Here is a 19,944-nt window from a genome sequence, read left to right as displayed (position 1 = left end):
TGCTGTGCCAAATGACTAAAAATAAATGTACAAACATCCTTTTCAGCTGGAATTCATTACTGTATGTCTTGTAGCAATACCAGCATTGTTCAGTAATAACACTGAGGCCAGCAGTTTAAAAGACAGAAGAAGTAATTCACACATAAGTGAAAAATGAGCAAAGCATCCAACTTTAGAATATACCGTAAGAAACCTATTGAGCTGTTGGTAGGATAACCCCTTCTTGGGATTCCATTATTTCAGGGCTCTTCTTCTACTTGTCATGTCTGTAAATGTAGTTTCCCCTCTGGCAAAATTGTTAACATAGGAGGGGCGTGAGCAGTCATAGCCAAAGGCATGGGGAGGCTCAAGCTGGCTGTTTGTGGAAGTACAGTACCAGCGGCAGCACGGGCAGTGAGATGGTATGTTGAGCCGTTAAGTGAAGTCTGTGGTCTGGCTATTTTTGAGTGGCTCTCCCTTCTGGAGTGTCTGAGTCATGCAAGCGTTCGCTGCTGCACGCATCGCCATGACTCAAGGTGACCACAGCCTTGCTCTTTATCGGCCCTAATGAAAACACTCTAAAACAGACTGGACACAATAGCCGTCAGATAGCCGCTATCTCGGGTTTCACGCCCATTGAGTTACCTGGTCGGTTTTATGTAAGGGGTTGTAAGATAAAAAAAAGTGTTTCTTTTTAGTGAATGAGAAAAGGGTCTGTAATGGATAGAAGTAAATGAGGGTGGCTCATTCTTCAGCAGGGTAGTGTTGAGTTTCATAACAACAGAACACACAGAATGAGAGATGGGGAGAGAGAGAGAGAGAGAGAGAGGGATGGATAGAGGCTGCCATAAACATATCATGGGATGGATGTGGAAAAGGATTTGGGCCAATTTTCATTTCTGTACATCTTATTATTACATTCTTCACTCTAGACTAGGGAAGGTTTTGAAAATTACAGATGTGTCCTTGAAGCTTTATAGTACACCAGCCCTGTTGTTATTGTGGTTTCTCACTACAGGCTGTTTAACCCTATGCGAGACCTATACAGAGGTCCTTTTGACAGCACATTTGCTGCTTAATGTGGTTGTAACATGTGGTTTAATTACCTGTAATCTGTGTGTTACCAGAGGAATGTGCATTTTCATGTCTACAGTGTTTTTTGGAAAGCACTGAAGTGCATTTGGTGTGCTCTTATGTGTGTGTAGTTTTTTTTTTTTAATTCTCGTGCCTCATATCTGTTGGTGTTGGGAAATAGGATGCCTTGGTCTTGCATGTGTTTGTGTGGGTGTGTAGTTGCACGTGCGTTTGCATGAGTATTTGCTTGTTTCTTGTGGTATATAAGAGATAGTGTGTGTACCTGTGTGTGTGTGTGTGTGTGTGTGTGTGTGTGAGAGAGAGAGAGAGAGAGAGTGAGAGAGAGCCTGAGAAAGAATCATGTCTACTAGGCGCAGACTATAATTTAATTCTGTTGTCGTTTTTCAGAAATGTGGAAGTAGAAAGCAAGCAGCTGACAGAGGACACAGCAGAGCCTGGCACAGATGCTCCTGAGGAGAATCCAGGCATTCAGCACATAGACAAACCTCCCACAGCAGCCACTGACAACGCTGAAATGCCAGTTTCCAAGCTGCAAATAAGCCGACTCGGGCCAGGGGCCGTCAGCAGACCTGTCAGACAGGTGGACAGTGAGCCTAATGGGTCTCCCACCCCAGCTCAGCGCCCGCCAGTGGCCCCAAAGACCAAAGCAGCAGCAGAAAAGGGCCGGACCTTGTTGGTGAGTGTTGGGGAACCACAGAGAACTCCGAAGACCGGAAGGGAACCCAAGTCGCCCACAATAAAGGAGTCACCTAGCAACAGCCAGACAGAGATTAAGTCTAAAATTCCAAAAATGTCTTTCTCTGATGGTGCTCCAAAAACTGCCCAAGGAACGGATGGCAGTGGAGATGTCAACGGTCGCTCGACATTTGGGAGAGAGAGAGGAGGAAAGGGGAACGGGCCAAAGTCAGATGACCCTAATTTAGGCGACCGAATTGCTCTGTTGCCTGGGGAGACTGAGACAAAAACAGACGGAAAAATCCTGAAGGCGCCCAGTGCCACAGGACCAACCACAGAGGCAGTGCCAGGGTCTGAGGAGGCCACACCCTCTGAGGAGCCTGCCAGCCCCCTCCCACAGAGAGACGCTGACAACAGGCACATTAGCCGAGACCAAACAGGAAAGCCCTCTGATTCGACTGCAGCAGAGAAAAGTCTGGAGAGGAGACGAGCCGCTTTTTTGAAAAACACAGGCACACCAAGCGGACCCAAGGAAAATTACAGTGTTAAAGCACAGACACCCACCGCCAAGAGCAGGCTCCCTAAAGTCACTGAGGGCGTCTCAGTCAGGAAGCCCGTCGATGGTAAAGTCAAGATGAGTGATTCAGGTGGAAAGAGTGCCCCGCTCAAAAACAGTTTGGCAAACAAGGCCCCTCCCTCCCCTTACAGGAGCTCCCAGCAGAAAGAGCTGCAGCAACAGCCACAGCCACAGCCAAGCACAGACGGGGCTGGGCCCTCCCTCCCTGAGAGCTCCAGGAAAGGCAAATCAGAGGCCTCACCTACAGGAAGTCGGCTGCCCCGCCCCTCTCTGTCCAGCCTCCCTATGCAGTCTTCTAGCGAGGACTCCAGCCACGGAGAGGGTGAGTCACTCAGCCCAACGGTATTGGCAGAGGCCAAGCCAGAGAAACGTGACTCACAGTGTACAAACGGACATAGCGCTGACAGCAGAGGCTCAGACGCTGAACACAGTGGACCTGTGAGAGCTGCAGCTGTAGAAGGCGCCTCAGGAGTGGAGCAGGGAGAGAGCTGCAGCCCGAAAAATAAGCCTCCTCTGGCTAGAAAACCCCTCCCATCCCGTCTAAGGAGCCCCACAAAACTCAAAACTTTCAGGAGTAGTGAGAAGGCGGAAAATTCTGCCCAGCTCGCAGCTCCAGTGACAGAGCAGCATACTCCGGAGCAGGGACTCGCAAAGAAGTTCTCCACAGAGAAGGCTGAGAGAGAGGCAGTGGCTGTTGCTGACATGGGCAACACACCGAGCGAGACAAACTACAGCAGCAGCAGTGATGAGACTGTTACGAAATCCGACGCAGAGTCCACTGACTCCGGGGGCTGTAAATCTCAAACAAATGAAGAGCAGACCAAGCCAGATGTGGATCCCGCGGACAAGGTACAGCAGAACAAGCCAGATGTGGGCCGCCCCGCGAGGATGGAAAGTAAACATGCGCAAGAGAAAGGAGAAAATGGAAAATCGAGCATGGTGAGTGTAGCAGAACATGTGGTGGAGAAGCAAGCTCCTGCAAAGCCTGCTGTGGAGAAGACGGCCAAACAGAGAGGAAAAGACAGTCCAAACCAAGAAGAGGTGAAGACAAGCAAACCCACCTCCTCTAACTTGCCTTCGTCTAACATCAAACCGCCTATGAGTCCAAAGAACACAGAGGATTGTAAAACCACACCAGAAGTTTCTGAGGAAAAGCCTGCTCCTGAAAAGACTGTTGAGAAGACACCAAAACAAAAAGGAAAGGATAAATTAGAGCAACAGGAAGTGAAATCTCCCAAACCTGTCCCACCTGATCAAACCTCTGCAGTTCCAAAAGACAAGGAATCAGCTAGTGCTTCAGAAGAACACGTAGAAAAAAAGCCGGTGCCTGAAAAGATGGCTGTAGAAAAGACACCAAAACAAAAAGGCAAGGCCACACCTGAACCACAGGAATTAAAATCTCCTAAGCCTTCATCACCAGACCGTGTCGTCAATCCTCCCAAGACTCAGAAAAACACAGGATCAATCCAGAATGCCTCAGACGTCTCCAAAGATGCGAAGGCTAAGCACGTGGAAAGGCCAGTGGAGAACGGCCTGGATGCTGCTCCAGCAGGTCCACCCACAGCAGTGGCTACTGCAGTCACAGAGAAAGACTTACGCAAACCTGAGAAGGAAGCATCTCAAGAGAGTCAACAGAAGAGTGTTACAGAACCCCTGAAGAAAGAAGAGACCGTTCTAACATCAGAGGAGAGCAAACCATTGGATGCAGATGCACCCGTGAACGCAGGTGAAGCGAAAGAAATGAGGAAGAAGAAAAAGAGACATTCAAAGACAGCAGAGGAGACTGCAACGGAGAATACCGAAATTCAGCAAGAAGTTGAGAAACAAGCAGACAAACCCAAAGAGCAACAGGACTCCAAAGTCTCCCAACAGATGAGTAAAACTCTGATAGAGAACGCCGCAAACCAAAATAGAGTGGACGAAGAGCCAAAGACCATGTCTTCCAAACGTCCAGGCGAGAAACCTGTGACTCTCTCCAACTTGCCAAAACCGAAGACAAGAGATGCTAAAGATGCTCCTAAAGAGCAGATGGCACCTGTGGTCTCTCCACCCATTCAAGATCTCCTGCCCAATAAAAACAAAGCCGAAGTCAAAGAGAAAGTGACATCTGCTGCTTTAAAAACCGAGGAGGAGACTGAGATGTCTAAAACTCATAAAGCAACCACAGAAGTCAACAATCCTCCCAAAAACCTCCTCTCGTTGAACCTCAGCTCCACCATGAAGGGAAATCAGGATGCCCCATCCAGCTGGCTAGATGTAGACAACAAATTTGGCAAGAAACGTGCAGAGAGAAATATGAATTGCTCCGTTAGCGATGACGACAACCTTGATGCACCGGACGACTTTGATGACTTCGTCCGGAACATCAAGGAGCTGGGGACCCCTTTCTCGTTCCCTCCTAGGAAACCTGGCCAGGCCAAGCTGCCCTCCCCTCCCTTCGCAATGCCCGCCATCAAGGAGGACCGCTTTGAGAAGACATTCGATCCCAACTCGTTTGATTTCGGGAAAAGGAAAAAGAACTTTGCAAGAGATCTGTCTCCTGCCATGGTCATTAACAGAACTAACAGGGACAAAGGGAAGGTCCCACGTCAGCGCTTGACAGAGGACAGCATGATATACCAAGAAATCAAGTCCTCCTCCTCACGGACTGGCCGCGAAGAGAGAGTTGGAAGAGAGGACCACAGGGGCGAGGGCAAACTCCTCGATGAGGACGACAACAAAGACAAAGAGGCAGCTGAAGAGAGTGGATTGGCTTCATCAAGGCTGGGCCGAATCTCCATCTTGTCCAGTCTAACGCAGTGGCAGAAGCCTGTTAGGACTCCTTTCTCTTCTCAACTGGAGGCAGGTGATGCCGTTAGCCCTGCGGAGCGTAGCTCACCTGAGCTACAGCCCAGTCCCACCTGTCCGTCTCCACCTTCCTTCACTGAAATTCGACTGCCTGACCTGCTGGAAAAGTATGTAAAGAAGAAGGACACCCCTGCCAGCAATCCAAAGGTCTTTGAACCACCCTCTCTACTGCCAACACGGGAAAATAGCAGTGCCCCAAATCCCCTCACCTCAGACATACAACAGCACAACCTCCATGGAATCACCCCTCCTCCACACATCATCCAGCCTCCACCTCAGAGCAAACTACCACCAACACCGGTCAAGGTGAGTTTTTTCACTGCAGTGGTTACTGTTACATTAATAGTTCTATTAGAAAGTTGTGATGACTGAGGCCTGTGTAGTATTTTCTAGCTGAATTAACATGATCAAAGAGACACAAAAAGCCTAGGTCTGACCCTGACATGTCAGTGCCACTCTGTGTCTTTTCTTCTGCTTCCATTGCCCGCTCTCCTTCTTTCCGCTCTGCTTCATCCCTTTATTACTGTAATAGCTTTTTTTGTACTTTACTGTTGGAAGGCTGGGCCTGGGCCTGTTTAGTAATTTTCCACAGAGTTTGTCAACCTCTCTTGTTTTTTAACTTCTGTCACCCTTTCCCCCTTTGTCTCACTACACCACCCTCTCACAAGTGTATTTTTTCCTTTGTGTATTATTGGGATTGCATAAGTTATGAAATAGAAACTGAGAATATTTGGCATTACTGGTGCTACTCATTGTCAGCCTTTTATTAATATTTCCTCTGACTGTCATCCTTGTAGATTCCAACATCAAGAGGATTCCACAAACGCCCAGGAAAGGTGTGTCTTTCTGGTCATGACCCTTTTTAAGTGTCAATTAGAGTTTTATTAGTCTCAACATGTCCTTGTAAAGCTTGTCGTTTATCTTAAGTATTATTTGGTATATATATATATATATATATATATATATATATATATAGTACAATATGGGAAAAGGCAGATTGCTTATCAGGCATCTCTGTCATCTCTGAAGGGTGTGTATATCAGATCAATCAGTGATCTGTCTGTCTATCCTCTTCACAGATGGTGGTGTTTGAGCAGGCTCAGTTTGGTGGCCAGGCAGTTGAGATCTTTGGGGACGTGGAGGACGCTTCCTTCCTGAAACTGGCCCCCGTCATCTCCATCAAGGTGGTCAGAGGATGGTAAGAGCTGGACACTAGAGGCGGAATATCTAACTCATGAAGGGGAAATCCTCCCCAGGGTTACAATCCAACTCCTGTTTACTGCACATGGCTCTTCGATCAGGAGTGAAATCAGCTGGTTTCCTGGCAGGGGTCCATGAAAGGGATTTGATTTTATCTACTTGAACTTTTGCTGATACCGCCATTGATTTTTCAGGCGCACACAGTTAAAGCCCTAAGGCAGTTCATTTCAGCTCTACTTAACCTTCCGGTAGGCTTTGATTTAAGGACTAGATAAACAAACTGGAAGGTAGACTTTCGACATGGTTGTAGGAGCAGGTAAGCAAATGTGGTTGTATAATCGGTACTGTTGACTTTTCACAACTGTTAAACATCTGCAGGTATTTTTAGCCAGCACTTCTCAGCTATATCAGTATTTATGAGGTACCAATTAGCAGTCTAAACAAGGATGAAGAAACAGAACACTTCTATCATAGACCACTTCACATTCTAAAGCTATGAGCAAATTCAGTCCTTGGCCCATCACATGCACAGTAGGCCCTGTTAGTGTTCCCACCTAAGCCACTTCTTTGGGGATCCTTGACACTGTAATGAGTTAATTAAATCCAGCTGACTCCGAGCGACAGAGCTGTTCTCTCGCTCAGTCTCGCTCAGTCTCGCTCAGTCAGTCACACTCCTCTTATGAGTCATGTGTTATGAGTCATCATTAGTCCTGACATGCTCCTCTCCTGCCTAAGTACATTGGGGTACATCTTTGTGGTTAAGTGACTAAACCTGTTGCAAACACTTCCTCTTTTCATGACATCATGTCCTGTCCTGTCCTGTTCCTTTGACCGCAGCTGGCTGCTGTACGAATTGCCGGGGTTCCAGGGCCGGACTGTGGCTCTGGAGGAAGGGCCCATCGAGCTGCAGAACATGTGGGCGGAACCGGAGCCACCGGGGCTCGCCATGCCAACGACCCCTATGAAGATCGGATCCATGCGGCTGGCAGTGAGGGTGAGTGACAGCTGACTACCCACAAATGCAGGTCCAAGCATGCATGTGCAACTTGAAGGCAAATGACGTGGTCACACTTCTACAGAATGTGTCGATGTTATTGGTTAGCTGGTTTGATACACCTTTCTGGGCCAATAAATATTAATTGTACGCATGAACAGATAACGTGCGCACGTTGTGACTAAAGGTCTTGACATGCTGTTGGGAAATAAAAATTCTTCAGCAGGTGTGTCAGATGTTGGAATGTAACTGGGAATATAATTTATTTTCCGGGAAATGGCCCATCCCATCTCTAGTGACAGTTTGTTTGCAGTATTAAAGACAAATGATTAACCTACATTTGTTGTGTCTAGACATATTTGAATATTTATAGATGTTAAGACATGTATTTGTGTATTGTGTATGCATGAACTCACCTAAATATGTATTTTGTGTAAAATATTCTTTTAGACATAACTGTTGTAAGAATTGTGCTCTTGTAGCTTAGCTGCCGTTCATTGTTCATTTGAACTAAACCAAAATGCACCTTTACGTAATTCAAATGGTCCCAGATGAAGATATTGTTGTTGTTGTGCTAACCATAGGACTACAGCATGCCGAGGATCGACCTGTTCACTGAGCCCAACGGTCTGGGCCGCGTCTCCTCCTTCACCGACTTCACCCCAGAGGTGTGCTCCTACTCCATCCCCCAGAACACCGCCTCCATCAAAATCCACTCTGGAGTGTGAGTTTCACTTTTCCCTACTGTGTATGATTGTGTTCAGTGTGGGTGTGTGGGTGCGTGCGTGTTTGTGTGTGTGTGTGTGTGTGCGTATGTTCTGTGTTATTAAATAGTTTTCTCCAGTCCTGGAAAAACTGACTGCATATTTAAGGGAACTGAAAACCCGCCTGGGCAGTGTGGCATGCCAAACTCAGCCATCCATTTGGTTGGACCACATGCAAATGTTCGCTTTCTCTTCACGTTCCCTCTCCCTCGCTTGTTTACTCTCTCTCCTCATTCTTTCTCTCTTTCTCTCTCTGCAGTTGTGTGTGTGTGTGTGTGTGTGTGTGTGTGTGTGTGTGTGTGTGTGTGTGTGAACTTATAACTACTGCTATTTTTCTGAGTTATTGCCGTGACTGGGGAGTCAGAATGCCACACTAACCATAGTGCAGCATGCCTTTGTTACCATGGTAATAAAACACGTGTCATGTGATGAGTCGAGATTTCTCAACCTTGGATTGTTTTCAAGCCCTGCCACTGCCATGTGATGTCTCAGCATATCAAAGAGCAAACAGAGTCCTATCCATCCTTTACCACTCCCTGTTTTATACGTGTGTGCATGTGTGTGTGTTTGTCTGTGTATGCCTGTGTGTGTGTGTGTGTGTATGTGTGTGTGTGTGTGTGTGTATCTCTCCCTCAAGTGGAATGTGAACAGCCTGCTCATGCTTGCTTAAAGATAAAAAAAACATTCCTGTAGCTGTTTTCTCTGTGACATGTTTCTGTGCCCTGTCGCAGTCCCCTTGTTTACATTCGTTAGCTTAGTTGTGCTGTTTACATGTGACAGTATAACAGCAGAATTAGACTATAAACCCGTGTGAGTTAGTAAACATATATCTAGCACTCAAGCTGTTTACCTTTGCCAGACCCGTTATAATTATTTTGTCCTTGTGTGGGTGTGTTTGTCTGTGTCTGTGTCTGGATGTTTGTGTGTGTGTGTGTGTGTGTGTGTGTGTGTGTGTGTGTGTCTGTCTGCATGTTTGTGTGTGTGTGTTTCCAGGTGGTTAGTGTATAGTGACCCAGGGTTTCAGGGTATGTTAGCAGTGCTGGAGCCAAGAGAGTTCCCTTGTCCAGAGGCCTGGGGCTTCTCAACACCCTTTGTCGGATCCTTGCGGCCCCTCAAAATGGTACACAATCTCACACTCCTACAGTACCTAACACTCCTACAGTACCTAACACTCCTACCACACTATGCACACACACACACACACAGACCAGTGATGCAGTGGGTCCAAAAAAAGGTGCCCAATTTGACCAATAGTCTGTAGTTAGAGTTGGACTAGGTTTATTTAGAATAACATTTACACAACACATTGAATAATGTGTACTATATGTAAGTACCCTTTCAAACACATAGAGGTGTGGATGTATGCTAGATATTGAATATTTGTATGACGAGTGTGTGTCATTTTCTTCTTCAGGGTGGGATTAAAGTGGAAAATCCATATGATGTCAAGGTAATACAACAGATATTATATTTTTTATTATTCTTCTCTGGTCTGTTTACTGTGGTTTAAGTCCTCTGCAAGCTCTGTCGAATGGCTGGCGATGAAGTTGACATTCTTTCACTGTGTTGACAAATTAGTGATACAGTTTCTTATAATGACAATGAGACTGTTTACTCAGCATCACAGTATTAATTTGATATTGATTGCAGGGTTGAACAGTTATACACACACTGTTGTGAGTATGGGCAGGGACATTCAGTGTTACTCCAGGCATATCTTTAATTTGGCTGTGGCATTTTGAGTTAAATGCCACATTGTTTCTATTTATTTCTTGCCAGCAAAGCTCCACAATGCACAGACATGAAATCTGATGCTGTGATGTCCATCTTGTCGGCTCTAGTCTTTTAGATGAATGCAAAAGCTTTTGTCAGGCTGGAGAATCATTGAGAACAATAGTGGAGTCAGTAACAAAAGGGCACTGGACCTTTGCTGAGACACAGAGGCCCTTTAGTGCAGGGCAGTTAGCTCACTGTGTGCTCTCTCTCTCTCTCTCTCTCTCTCTCTCTCTCTCTCTCTCTCTCTATCTCTCTCTCTCTTTCTCTGGGGCAGGGTGAAGGTGTGGCAATAGGCCCACTCAGCTCACTGATGTGTGTGTGCATGTGTGTGTGTGTGTGTGTGTGTGTAGTTCTTGTGTATACATGTGTGTCTGTATCTGTGTGTGTGTGTGTGTGTGTGTGTGTGTCTTTGTGTGTATGCGTGTGTATGCGTGTTGTGTGTGTTATATTTTCTGAGAATGTGTATGTGTGTGTGTGTTTGTGTTTCTGTGTATGCATGTTTGTGTGTGTATATTTTCCGAGAGAGTGTGTACAGTATGTGTATCATTTCAGAGTGTGTGTGTGTGTGTGTGTGTGAGTGTGTCTTGTGTGTCTCAGCTGGGACTGAGAGCACTGCAAAATTGGGCACTGCTGAAAGTGCTGCTTGTCTGCAGGCCCAGTCTCCTCTCAGCTTACACAGCCCCTTACCGAGGCCAGTCCAGGACTCACAATGCTGTATTGTGCCTCAGCTTTGGTCCAGTGATCACAGTTGCCCAAAGGTTCTTACACAGCAGAGTTTTGTCTGCTGAAGTGACCACAGGGATAGGTTTATGCCAGCGTTTCTGTACAGAGAGCTAGTCATGAGCGCTAAAGAAATGAAATGAAGTTAAAGTGAATATAGTGAGACTATCAGGTTCCCAGCATCATTTGGGTATTGTGCAGACTGCAGACTAATGGCCTTAAGGGTGTAGACCTCTATTATAATGCAATAAACGTTTTTGTCTCACTCACTAAACACAGACTAGTGGTTCTACATGTGCGTTTGTGCAGTGATTCAGACCAAAAAGTAAACGATTCCATGCCATCAGCCGTGCAGAAACAGTGAGGGAGGGAATGCAGGTGATTGGCTGTTGAGCTTGCACCCAAACAGTCTTTCATCAGCAGGATCGGCCTCTTCAACGTGGCCATGTTTAGCTGTTGCAGGCTGACTTGCAAGAGATCAGATGATACAGTCTGCTGCCGTCACAGCTTGCCTCAGCTGTGGAGGATGCTGAAAGAGTTTTGTAGGTAGTTTGTGTCTGAGGGAATCAGACTGCGCTTCCTCCTAAAAAAAACACACCATTCCAGCGCTGTTGTACTGTAGAACATTCCAGTGAAAGCAAAAGACAAACACCAGCTGGCCCTGTCAGCATTCCATCCTCTGACCCCCTGGAATGTGTTCACCTCAGGCCCTGCTCTACGAGAAGCCCCAGTTCCAGGGAGAGTGCGTGCTGCTGGACTCCGACGGTTGGGACTCCGGACAGGGGGAGGGAGAGGAGGAGAAGAAGAAGGAGGAGGAGAAAGAGGGAGAGGAGGAGAGCGAAGGATACCCCAACAGCCCAGCTGGCAAGAAGATGACACTGAGCACCGTGGGCTCCATCAAGATCATTGGGGGACTGTGAGTCATCTCCTCTATATGCTTTGTTTGATATACAATATGCACCTAATAATTATACCATATAATATAGTAAGTAAAAAAGTAAGTAAATTCAATTTCTAGAGCACATTTAAAACATATAGGATAACTATAACTATAGCATAACTATAACATATAATAACTAAAGTAAATAAAGTGTCTCAAATATCTCCATCCTGAAACACATAAACACACACACATAAATAATTCATGAACAAATGTGCAAAAATATACATACGAATCTTACACAAAAGGCTCCATCAGGAGATGCTGATAATGTGCTGTAATGTTGCTTGACCCTACAGGTGGGTGGGTTATGGAGGGCCTGGGTTTGAGGGTCAACAGTACCTTCTGGAGGAGGGGGAGTACGCAGACTGGACAGCCTGGGGAGGCTTAGGGGACAGACTGATGTCTCTTCGACCTGTGCAGTCGGTGTGTATACACACACACACACACACACACACACACACACGCACACATTTATACAGTACATAGTGTGTATACACAACAACAACAACAACACCTGTGAAAGCACAAGCACATAACCTCAGGCTCCAAATCTCTGAACTGAGGTATGCTATTCTCTCCATCTCCATCTCCATCTCCATTTCTCATCTCTCTCTCTCTCTCTCTCTCTCTCTCTCTCTCTCGCTCTTCCCCTGTCCACAGGATCTGATGTCCCCCCATCTGAAGATGTTCAGTGAGGTGGACTTCGGGGACAGAGGTGTGAACGTGGACCTGTTCATTCCTGTGCCGAGTATGGAGAGTACTGGATATGGCTCAAGGACACGGTCTATGGATGTGCTGTCTGGCATGTGAGTGCACAACATGCACACACACACACATGCTCAAACACACACACACACACACACACACACACACACACACATGCAATTATCCATACTGCACCTGTATGCTCACAGTGTATCTATGTACTGGTGTCATATTTCTCTAAGCATTATTCTGCCAGACTGTCTGTGGGTGTGTCTACTGACTGAGAACAACACACAGACATGCACAGTGCCTGGCCTGATAGTCTAAGCAGACTTACTGTAAGTGTGTTTATCTGTACAGTATCTTATCTTTAAGAAGCTCATCATAATAAAATGTAATTACCGAGAATGACACACAAACACACGCAGAGATACAACAGCACATCTCTGTTCCCTTAAACCTGCTTCTCTAGTCCAACCCTCTGAATGATCTCACCTCGTCCACTGTCTCTATTGTAACATAACTCCATATGATATCACCTGCTCCAGCCTCTCCCTGCAGCCTTCCTCTGTCCCCATTCCTGTGGCTATGGCCACTGCACACTCATCTGCTTTGCATGATCTAACAGCTGATCTGAGATCAGTAGGGTGGCCTGTCCACACGGATTTGCAAGTGAGCAACAAGTCAGGACGGGGCTGCTGAGGCAGTGTGTGTGTGTGTGTGTGTGTGTCCTCTCTGGCACTACATCACATTTTAGTTGCACAATATCAGTGGGTCTTGCTTGCCTCATAAGCTGCCTGGCAGATGATTTTCTTTTGGGAAAAGTGTGTGTGTGTGTGTGTGTGTGTGTGTGTGTGTGTGTGTGTGTGTGTGTGTGTGTGTGTGTGTGTGTGTGTGTGTGTGTGTGTGTGTGTGTGTGTGTGTGTGTGTGTGTGTGTGTGATACAGATGAGAGATGGTAGTCATGACATAGAGCAGTGGCTATGATCTGCTGTCATCACCACTGTTAATTGTATACCGTGGGGCTTTTAGAGGCTTAGTGAGTGTCTTCTGATGGAGTCGAAAATTGGCTTTGGATTAAGTACATATGATATGCAGGGCATAAAGTGTCCAGGCACTGTGCCTGAATTCAGGGATGAACTAGTCGTTAAAGATTTGTCAATAGGCAATTAGTCTACAGTATTTATGACGTCCTCATAAATGTCTGATGACTTCAGGCACAGGAATGCACTGCAAAAACTGCTTATCTATTAAAGTCTAACCAAGACTTATATCAAGATCTAGTTGGTATTGTTTTCAGTACAAAAATACTTACCTAGTGCTTTCTCGTCAATCGTCTGAATTAATTTGAGAATAGTTTGATTTTTCTTTTAAGATCTCATTCTGAAAACAAGCAAATTTGTCTTGCAGTACGTTGAGTATATATAATTAGTCAAAACGTTCTTAAATTAAGTCAAAACGATCTTTCAAGAGAGCGCTAGATACTTCTCTTCATACTAAAAACAAACCTAATAGATTTTTTGGTTTTACAGTAATATGACAATAATAACACTTTGTTAGCTTTTATTTTTTTGCCGTGTGCTTTAAGCATTAATATGTAAAATACACATATCTTTGTGTGGTCTCTTCTTTGAGTATCTTTGAGTGTCTTTGTGTATTTGATGAGTGAGTGTCCCCTCCTACAGCTGGGTGGTGTTTGAGAAGGAGGGCTTCAGTGGGGAGCTGTACGTGCTGGAGAAGGGCCTGTACCCGACCCCTGAGGACTGGGGCAGCAGGACCCCCGCCGTGGCCTCCGTCATGCCCGTCATGCTGGTAAGGAGCGAGCCCATGAACTGACCGGACAACTAGTGTCAGTGGAGTAAATGACCAGACTTAAAGGTGCTCTAAACAATGTTATGCTGTTTCTAAGCTACTGTAAAACATTTTTTGTCACATACAGTAGATATTACCTCACCATCCGCTAGTTGCCTGTGTCCTGAATACGCTGTAAATGTGGCTCCAAAAACGGCAACATAAACAACTTGGTCCAACCTGGACCATAAAAACATAACAAGCTGTTCCAGTCAATCACTGATGAGATGTGTGTTTAGGAGCGTTTCAGTTCCACAGGACGGAGGGGGAGGGTGTAGCAAGCTAGCTCTTTATATCTTTATCTCTTTATTTGAACGTCAGCAGAAGTGATATTAACCAACATCGCTTCGAGCACCATTAAGTAATAGTACTCACTGTGATTGATTCTAATGTCCACTGATTCCCTCCCTGTTTTCCTCCAACTTTGCCAGGAAAATGCGGATACCTTGAGCAAGTATAAGGTGAGCGTGTATGAATGTTATCATTTTAATAGGCACTAACAGAAACAATTCACATAAACCATTTATAAGGAGCAGTTCATAGTCCATAGTTCATGGCATCGTTTGGTGATGTAAAGCTACCCAGGCTAATGGTAAAAGCTTTAATATGGATGTGCATAGTTGCTGTGGTGTCGTCCACTCACCCAGAACATGTTCTCCGCTCAGGCACTGCTGTTCCCCGAGCCTGGGTTCCAAGGAGAACCGCTGCTTCTGGAGGACAACACAGCCAGCCTTCCTGATGGGTTCCGCCTAAGCTCTTGCAAGATTCTGTCTGGAAGGTGAGAGCAGAGCCACAAAGCTAATGTTGATTAAAAAATATCCATTAAATGGATACAAATTATCCATTTATTTTGGAATTCAATATATCCTTCGATCATTAAAATCAATAAAAGCATAAAATCACATGATTTTATGTGACCAAGACTTGTCTGTGCTCACTCACACATTCGTTTGTGTGTGTGTGTGTGTGTGTGCGTGTGTTCAGCTGGGTGGCATTTTCAGGGCCTCAGTTTACAGACCTGATGTATGTGCTTGAGGAAGGGGACTATCCCACTCTGGAGGCCATGGGCTGCGAGGACACACAGTCTGGCATCTGCTCCATTCACACCATAGCACACGTGAGTACAGTATGCCGTGCTTGTGTCTGTGTGTGTGTGTGTGTGTGTGTGTGTGTGTGTCTGTGAGTCAAAGAGAGAGAGAGAGAGCTCTATGCACTCACACCAAGGCAGAATAATTATTAACATTCTAACACCTTTGCGTGGTGATATTAAAGATGTGTCAGCGCAAAAAATGTTGCTTATCTTCTATGGAAACTTCACAGTCTGTTTTCCACCTGACTGTTTTTTCTACTTCCTGAGTAGTTCTGCAATGTTTGACAGATGTAGCAACAGTAACTAGGGAAGGGCGGGACCTTGCTGAAGGTCAATTATTCTATGTGTTAAACAAACCAATGCTCATAAACAAATACATCCCCCTCTCTCTCTCTCTCTCCCCCCCTCTTTCTCTATTTCTGTCTCAGGAGTTCTCTCTTCCCTCCATCACGCTCTTCTCCAAGCCTGACCTCAGGGGCAGGAGGACAGTGTTGATTGACAGCACCGTGAACCTGTCACTGGCAGGCATCGATGGCCGTGCACGCTCGACACTGGTCAGCGGTGGCATGTACGTGGACACGTGGACACACACACACACACACACACACACACACACACACTCAGACACACACACACACTTTCACCGACAAATGAAGCAGATCAGTATGATGCCATTCTTTTAATCATGCTGAGTGTACACTCAGACACTCTGTGTGATTTGGTTCTATATATGATTTATAGTCCATGCACTAAAGTATGGTTAGCAACTCTGTGTACTTTTATGGTTCCGTTGCTTAAAATTCATGATTCTCTTTGTGTGTGTGTGTGTGCGTGTGTGTGTGTGTGTGTGTAACACAGCTGGGTACTGTATGAGGGCAGCAATTACAGAGGACGGCAGGTCCTCCTCCATCCCGGCAAGGAATCTGATTGGCTGCAGTTCAGTGGCTGGCAACGAATCGGATCCCTGCGTCCACTGCTGCAGGTACTGAGCCCTGCCCTGGTAAAATACCAGCCTCACTAATGACCCTTCCTTCCTGACACAAGAGTAGAACCATCTGGTCCAGGAAAAGGAAGCCCACCACAGTTTATGCCGACCGGTTGCCAGTTGGCTCTATTGGCCCAAAAGAAGAAGAACATTGTGTTCTGTTATTGTTCTGAACAAACATTAGCTATCAGCACTATGAGCTCTATTAACGATGAAATATTCTATCACTTCTATCATTCTATTCTACATCAGTTTGACAGATAGCCTAATCTGAATGTGTGTGTGTTTCTGTGTGTGTGTGTGTGTGTGTGTGTGTGTGTGTGTGTCTGTGTGTGTCTGTGTGTGTGTAGAAACCAGTGTATGTGCGTCTGCGCAACGAGGAGTCAGGCAGTGTGATGTCGCTGAATGGATCGCTGGACGACATCAAGATGCTGCGAGTGCAGGCCCTGGAGGAAACCGATGGGCCCGAGAATAGCTGGCTCTACTGCAACGGCCTGCTGCGCTGCAAGGTATGTGTGTGTGTGTGTGTGTGTGTGTGTGTCTGTGTGTGTGTGTTTGTGTTTGTGCGTGCATGTGTGCATGTGTGCATGAGTATCTGCCCAATACACTGCAAAGTGCATAGTTGCACTGCACTGTAGGGTGCATGGATAGTGTGCGTGTGTGTATGTGTGTGTTTTGGTGTGTGTGTGTGCATGTAAGTGCTAGACCAGCATTACAGCTGTCCCAGCCATCCCACCTCCTGTACACAAACTTCACAAATCCCCAAACGGCCTGTCAGTAAAAGCCCATTCCTCTCTCCCTGTCTGACCCAGCTGGTGGAGGACTGTTGCCTGGAGACATCAGGCTCCGTCGTGATGGCCGGCTGCCGGCTGAACGTCTCGGCCGAGGTGGGGAAGGAGAATCAGCTGTGGGACATCACGCCGGACGGACACATACGCACACACGTCAACCCCGAGCTGGTGCTGGAGATCAAGGGTAAGGACTCTGTCCACCGCTCTGTTCGAACTCTCAGAAGAGTGTTCCAGAATTGGCAAGAAATTCTACACACAAAGAATTTCAAAGAACAGGCAGAAACAGAAAGGCAACAGAAAATTCAACAGTTCTGCAAAGCAGGCAGTCACTCTTTCCATCAAAAAGTGCTTTTACACCTCAGTAATATCAAACTGACAAAAAAATGCATAAAAACATCGTGTGCCCTTTTCCTGCACATTCCAGGGATTCTTCATCCCAGGCAGTTCTCGTGAAGTTGTTTACATCCTCTACTTCCTTACAATCTTACCGAGAAGCAATGAGACGCTCAAGAAGCACTTTCATTTTCATTTTTTCTTTAAGATAGGGGAGAGAGCACTGTGATAAGAGAGAAGGGCGTCAGCCTTTGTCTTTAATGAGGAAAGGTAGCCTGCAGGCAGGAGAATAGCTCGCAGAGGGTATAACTCACTTCCTGTCATTACATTGAGGGAACTGGGCGTGTGTGTGAGGGGTGAGGCTGGGTGTGTATAGAACTGTCCTGAACAAAAACACTGTGTCTGTGGTTGCCACACACACCTGGTTGGGGAGTGGGGGGAAAGTGATGACGGACGTCCTCCTCCCTCACTTACACACACACGCACACACGCACACACACACACACACACACACACACACACACACACACACACACACACACACACACACACATACTCTCTCCCCAGAAGACCTGTAGAGGCCTGTCCCAGGCTCTTCAGGTGAACTCTCTGCCGCCTTCCCCTCAGACAAGTCCTGCGCCCAACAACACACAGACTCACGCACAAGCTCTCCCCTGTCACCTCTGATCAGCATAATAGAAATGAACAACTCTGATACATCTGTAACATCAAATGTCTAGTGTCATATTGTATGTTTAAAATATTTTGTGGTTTAGTCCACAACAATAGCGGAGTGATTAGCATAACAAATTGGAAGGAAAACATCTAGAAATCCTGTTTTGTGCTCTAAACAATGATGAAATAATCTGTGAACTGTAAGGCTTTGCTCCTGTTCAAAGATGAAGGGCTAGATGTACAGTTGTGATTGGCTTAAATTATGTAAATCTTGTTCTGTTAGTTGTCCTCCATTTTTTAATTATTCAAACGGCAGGTAATGCCCCACAAAGTTTTTATGCCAGCTTTCTAGCTGATAACCTAAGATGTTACTGCCATCTAGTGGATGGTCAGAGAAGGGAAGTTCAGGTACTGTGTGTCAAAACTGCCATTGAAAGCTGTGGATTTTTTTCAATTTATATTACCACACATGTTTATTTATGATCGTATAAGTGAAATATTTTATGAGTCCTTTGGTATGATATAAGTGCTGCTTCTCAGTGACTGCTTAAAAGTGTGATGAGTGAGTTTGGTTAGTGTCTTGCATACTTCTGACTTGTATGGCCCCTTTGCCACCACCAGGAGGCCTCACAATAGCATTACTGTATGTGTGCACACTGACTGCACATGTTCCATTCAAATTATGTTTAAATGTGCGTGCAAAATATGCTGATGTACAGGACAGCATTTTTTCCCCTCTTTTTTGGTGTGTGTGTGTGTGTGTGTGTGTGTGTGTAATCTGCTCTGATGCCCATCTGTGTCCTGCTACCAGGCGGCCAGCAGTACGACAGGAACCAGGTGGTCGTCAGCACGCTGGACGAGAGGAAGGCCAGCCAGAGATGGCTAGTGGAGATCCTATAACCGCCGTGCCTGGCTACCACCACCACCACCACCACACTAGTGATGGACATCGCAGAGGCCGTGTCCTCTCACAGACCTCCTCAAGAGGCCTCTCATGAACTCTCAAGAGCCAGGGAGAGGACCTCTTCAACATTGGCTGCTTCTGTGGACGTCAACGCTAGCGCCACGCAGCATCTCGGTGAAGAGCGCTGGACTTCAAAAGTGCTGGTGTTTGTGTAACATTAAGCTTGCGAGCAATCAAGTTCCCCTGACCTTCCCCTATGCACTAATTTATCCGGCACTTTCTTTGGAGAACATTCCGGAAGCACTCATGTGTTCTCAAGCCTACTTTAAACATTCACTAGAGACCCAGTTTGAATGTCGACCAGACTCCGGGAGTGTGGACCCACGTCTGGAAAATGTTTAGCCTTAAAAGAAACTCTATGTGCACATTACGGACCAGTATAACTTTCGCGCTTCCATAATGAGGTCAGGTTATGACTAACCAAGCCATTTTTGGCTATTGCATGAATCATTTGACCTTCATGTGGCTTTGTAGATTATACTACACTTCACTACACACACACACACACACACACACACACACACACACACACACATCTGCACATGCTGAATATGGCCTCTGATGGGAGCCATATAGGTGTTTACTAAAAGTTTGACATTACATTATTCTATTTTATGCACAAATGTCTGTAAATGTATAATTTTCCATAATGTATTATTTTCTAAGCATATTTGCTTATTGAATCTCAAACCCAGGTGTCTGTAATTCCACACACACAAGCAATAGACACAAACTCGCTGAAAGATGGTGCCATGGTTGGATATCCATAATGGATACACAGATGTTTCTCTCTTTTGTTTTTGTTTTTTTTTGCTCTGCAACTGGTTTTGTTCTTGTAAATGTTGGAATTTTCTAGAAAATACTGATACTGTTACATTCCAAAGGATTAAACAAACTTTTATTGTCCTCTTTGACGCCAGTGCATTCCACACATACTCACTCACTCTCTCCACACTGTGACAAACATATTCGACAAGTTCC

The 19,944-nt window shown here is 45.9% G+C and overlaps 1 protein-coding gene across 2 annotated transcripts in view; it reads left to right on the top strand.

Moving 5' to 3' along the window:
* crybg1a (crystallin beta-gamma domain containing 1a) overlaps positions 1–19,869 on the top strand; it is a 40,269-nt gene extending 20,400 nt beyond the window's left edge. For both annotated transcript variants that reach the window (XM_062522493.1, XM_062522494.1), the window contains 19 exons: positions 1,462–5,479; positions 5,971–6,009; positions 6,253–6,371; positions 7,211–7,367; positions 7,952–8,091; positions 9,125–9,251; positions 9,546–9,581; positions 11,335–11,543; positions 11,867–11,993; positions 12,231–12,376; positions 13,960–14,086; positions 14,557–14,586; positions 14,791–14,903; positions 15,110–15,242; positions 15,644–15,783; positions 16,074–16,197; positions 16,551–16,709; positions 17,013–17,175; positions 18,811–19,869. In XM_062522493.1, coding sequence (XP_062378477.1) covers positions 1,462–5,479; positions 5,971–6,009; positions 6,253–6,371; positions 7,211–7,367; positions 7,952–8,091; positions 9,125–9,251; positions 9,546–9,581; positions 11,335–11,543; positions 11,867–11,993; positions 12,231–12,376; positions 13,960–14,086; positions 14,557–14,586; positions 14,791–14,903; positions 15,110–15,242; positions 15,644–15,783; positions 16,074–16,197; positions 16,551–16,709; positions 17,013–17,175; positions 18,811–18,899 — 6,196 coding nt within the window. In that variant the 3' untranslated portion in view covers positions 18,900–19,869. The remainder of the gene's footprint in view (positions 1–1,461; positions 5,480–5,970; positions 6,010–6,252; positions 6,372–7,210; positions 7,368–7,951; positions 8,092–9,124; positions 9,252–9,545; positions 9,582–11,334; positions 11,544–11,866; positions 11,994–12,230; positions 12,377–13,959; positions 14,087–14,556; positions 14,587–14,790; positions 14,904–15,109; positions 15,243–15,643; positions 15,784–16,073; positions 16,198–16,550; positions 16,710–17,012; positions 17,176–18,810) is intronic.
* The last annotated feature ends 75 nt before the right edge of the window (positions 19,870–19,944 follow it).

The sequence above is a fragment of the Sardina pilchardus genome, chromosome 20 (assembly GCF_963854185.1).
Source record: "Sardina pilchardus chromosome 20, fSarPil1.1, whole genome shotgun sequence".
Classification (NCBI taxonomy): domain Eukaryota; kingdom Metazoa; phylum Chordata; class Actinopteri; order Clupeiformes; family Clupeidae; genus Sardina; species Sardina pilchardus.
Note: the sequence above shows the minus strand (reverse complement) of the source record. Positions and strands in the feature narration are given on the sequence as shown.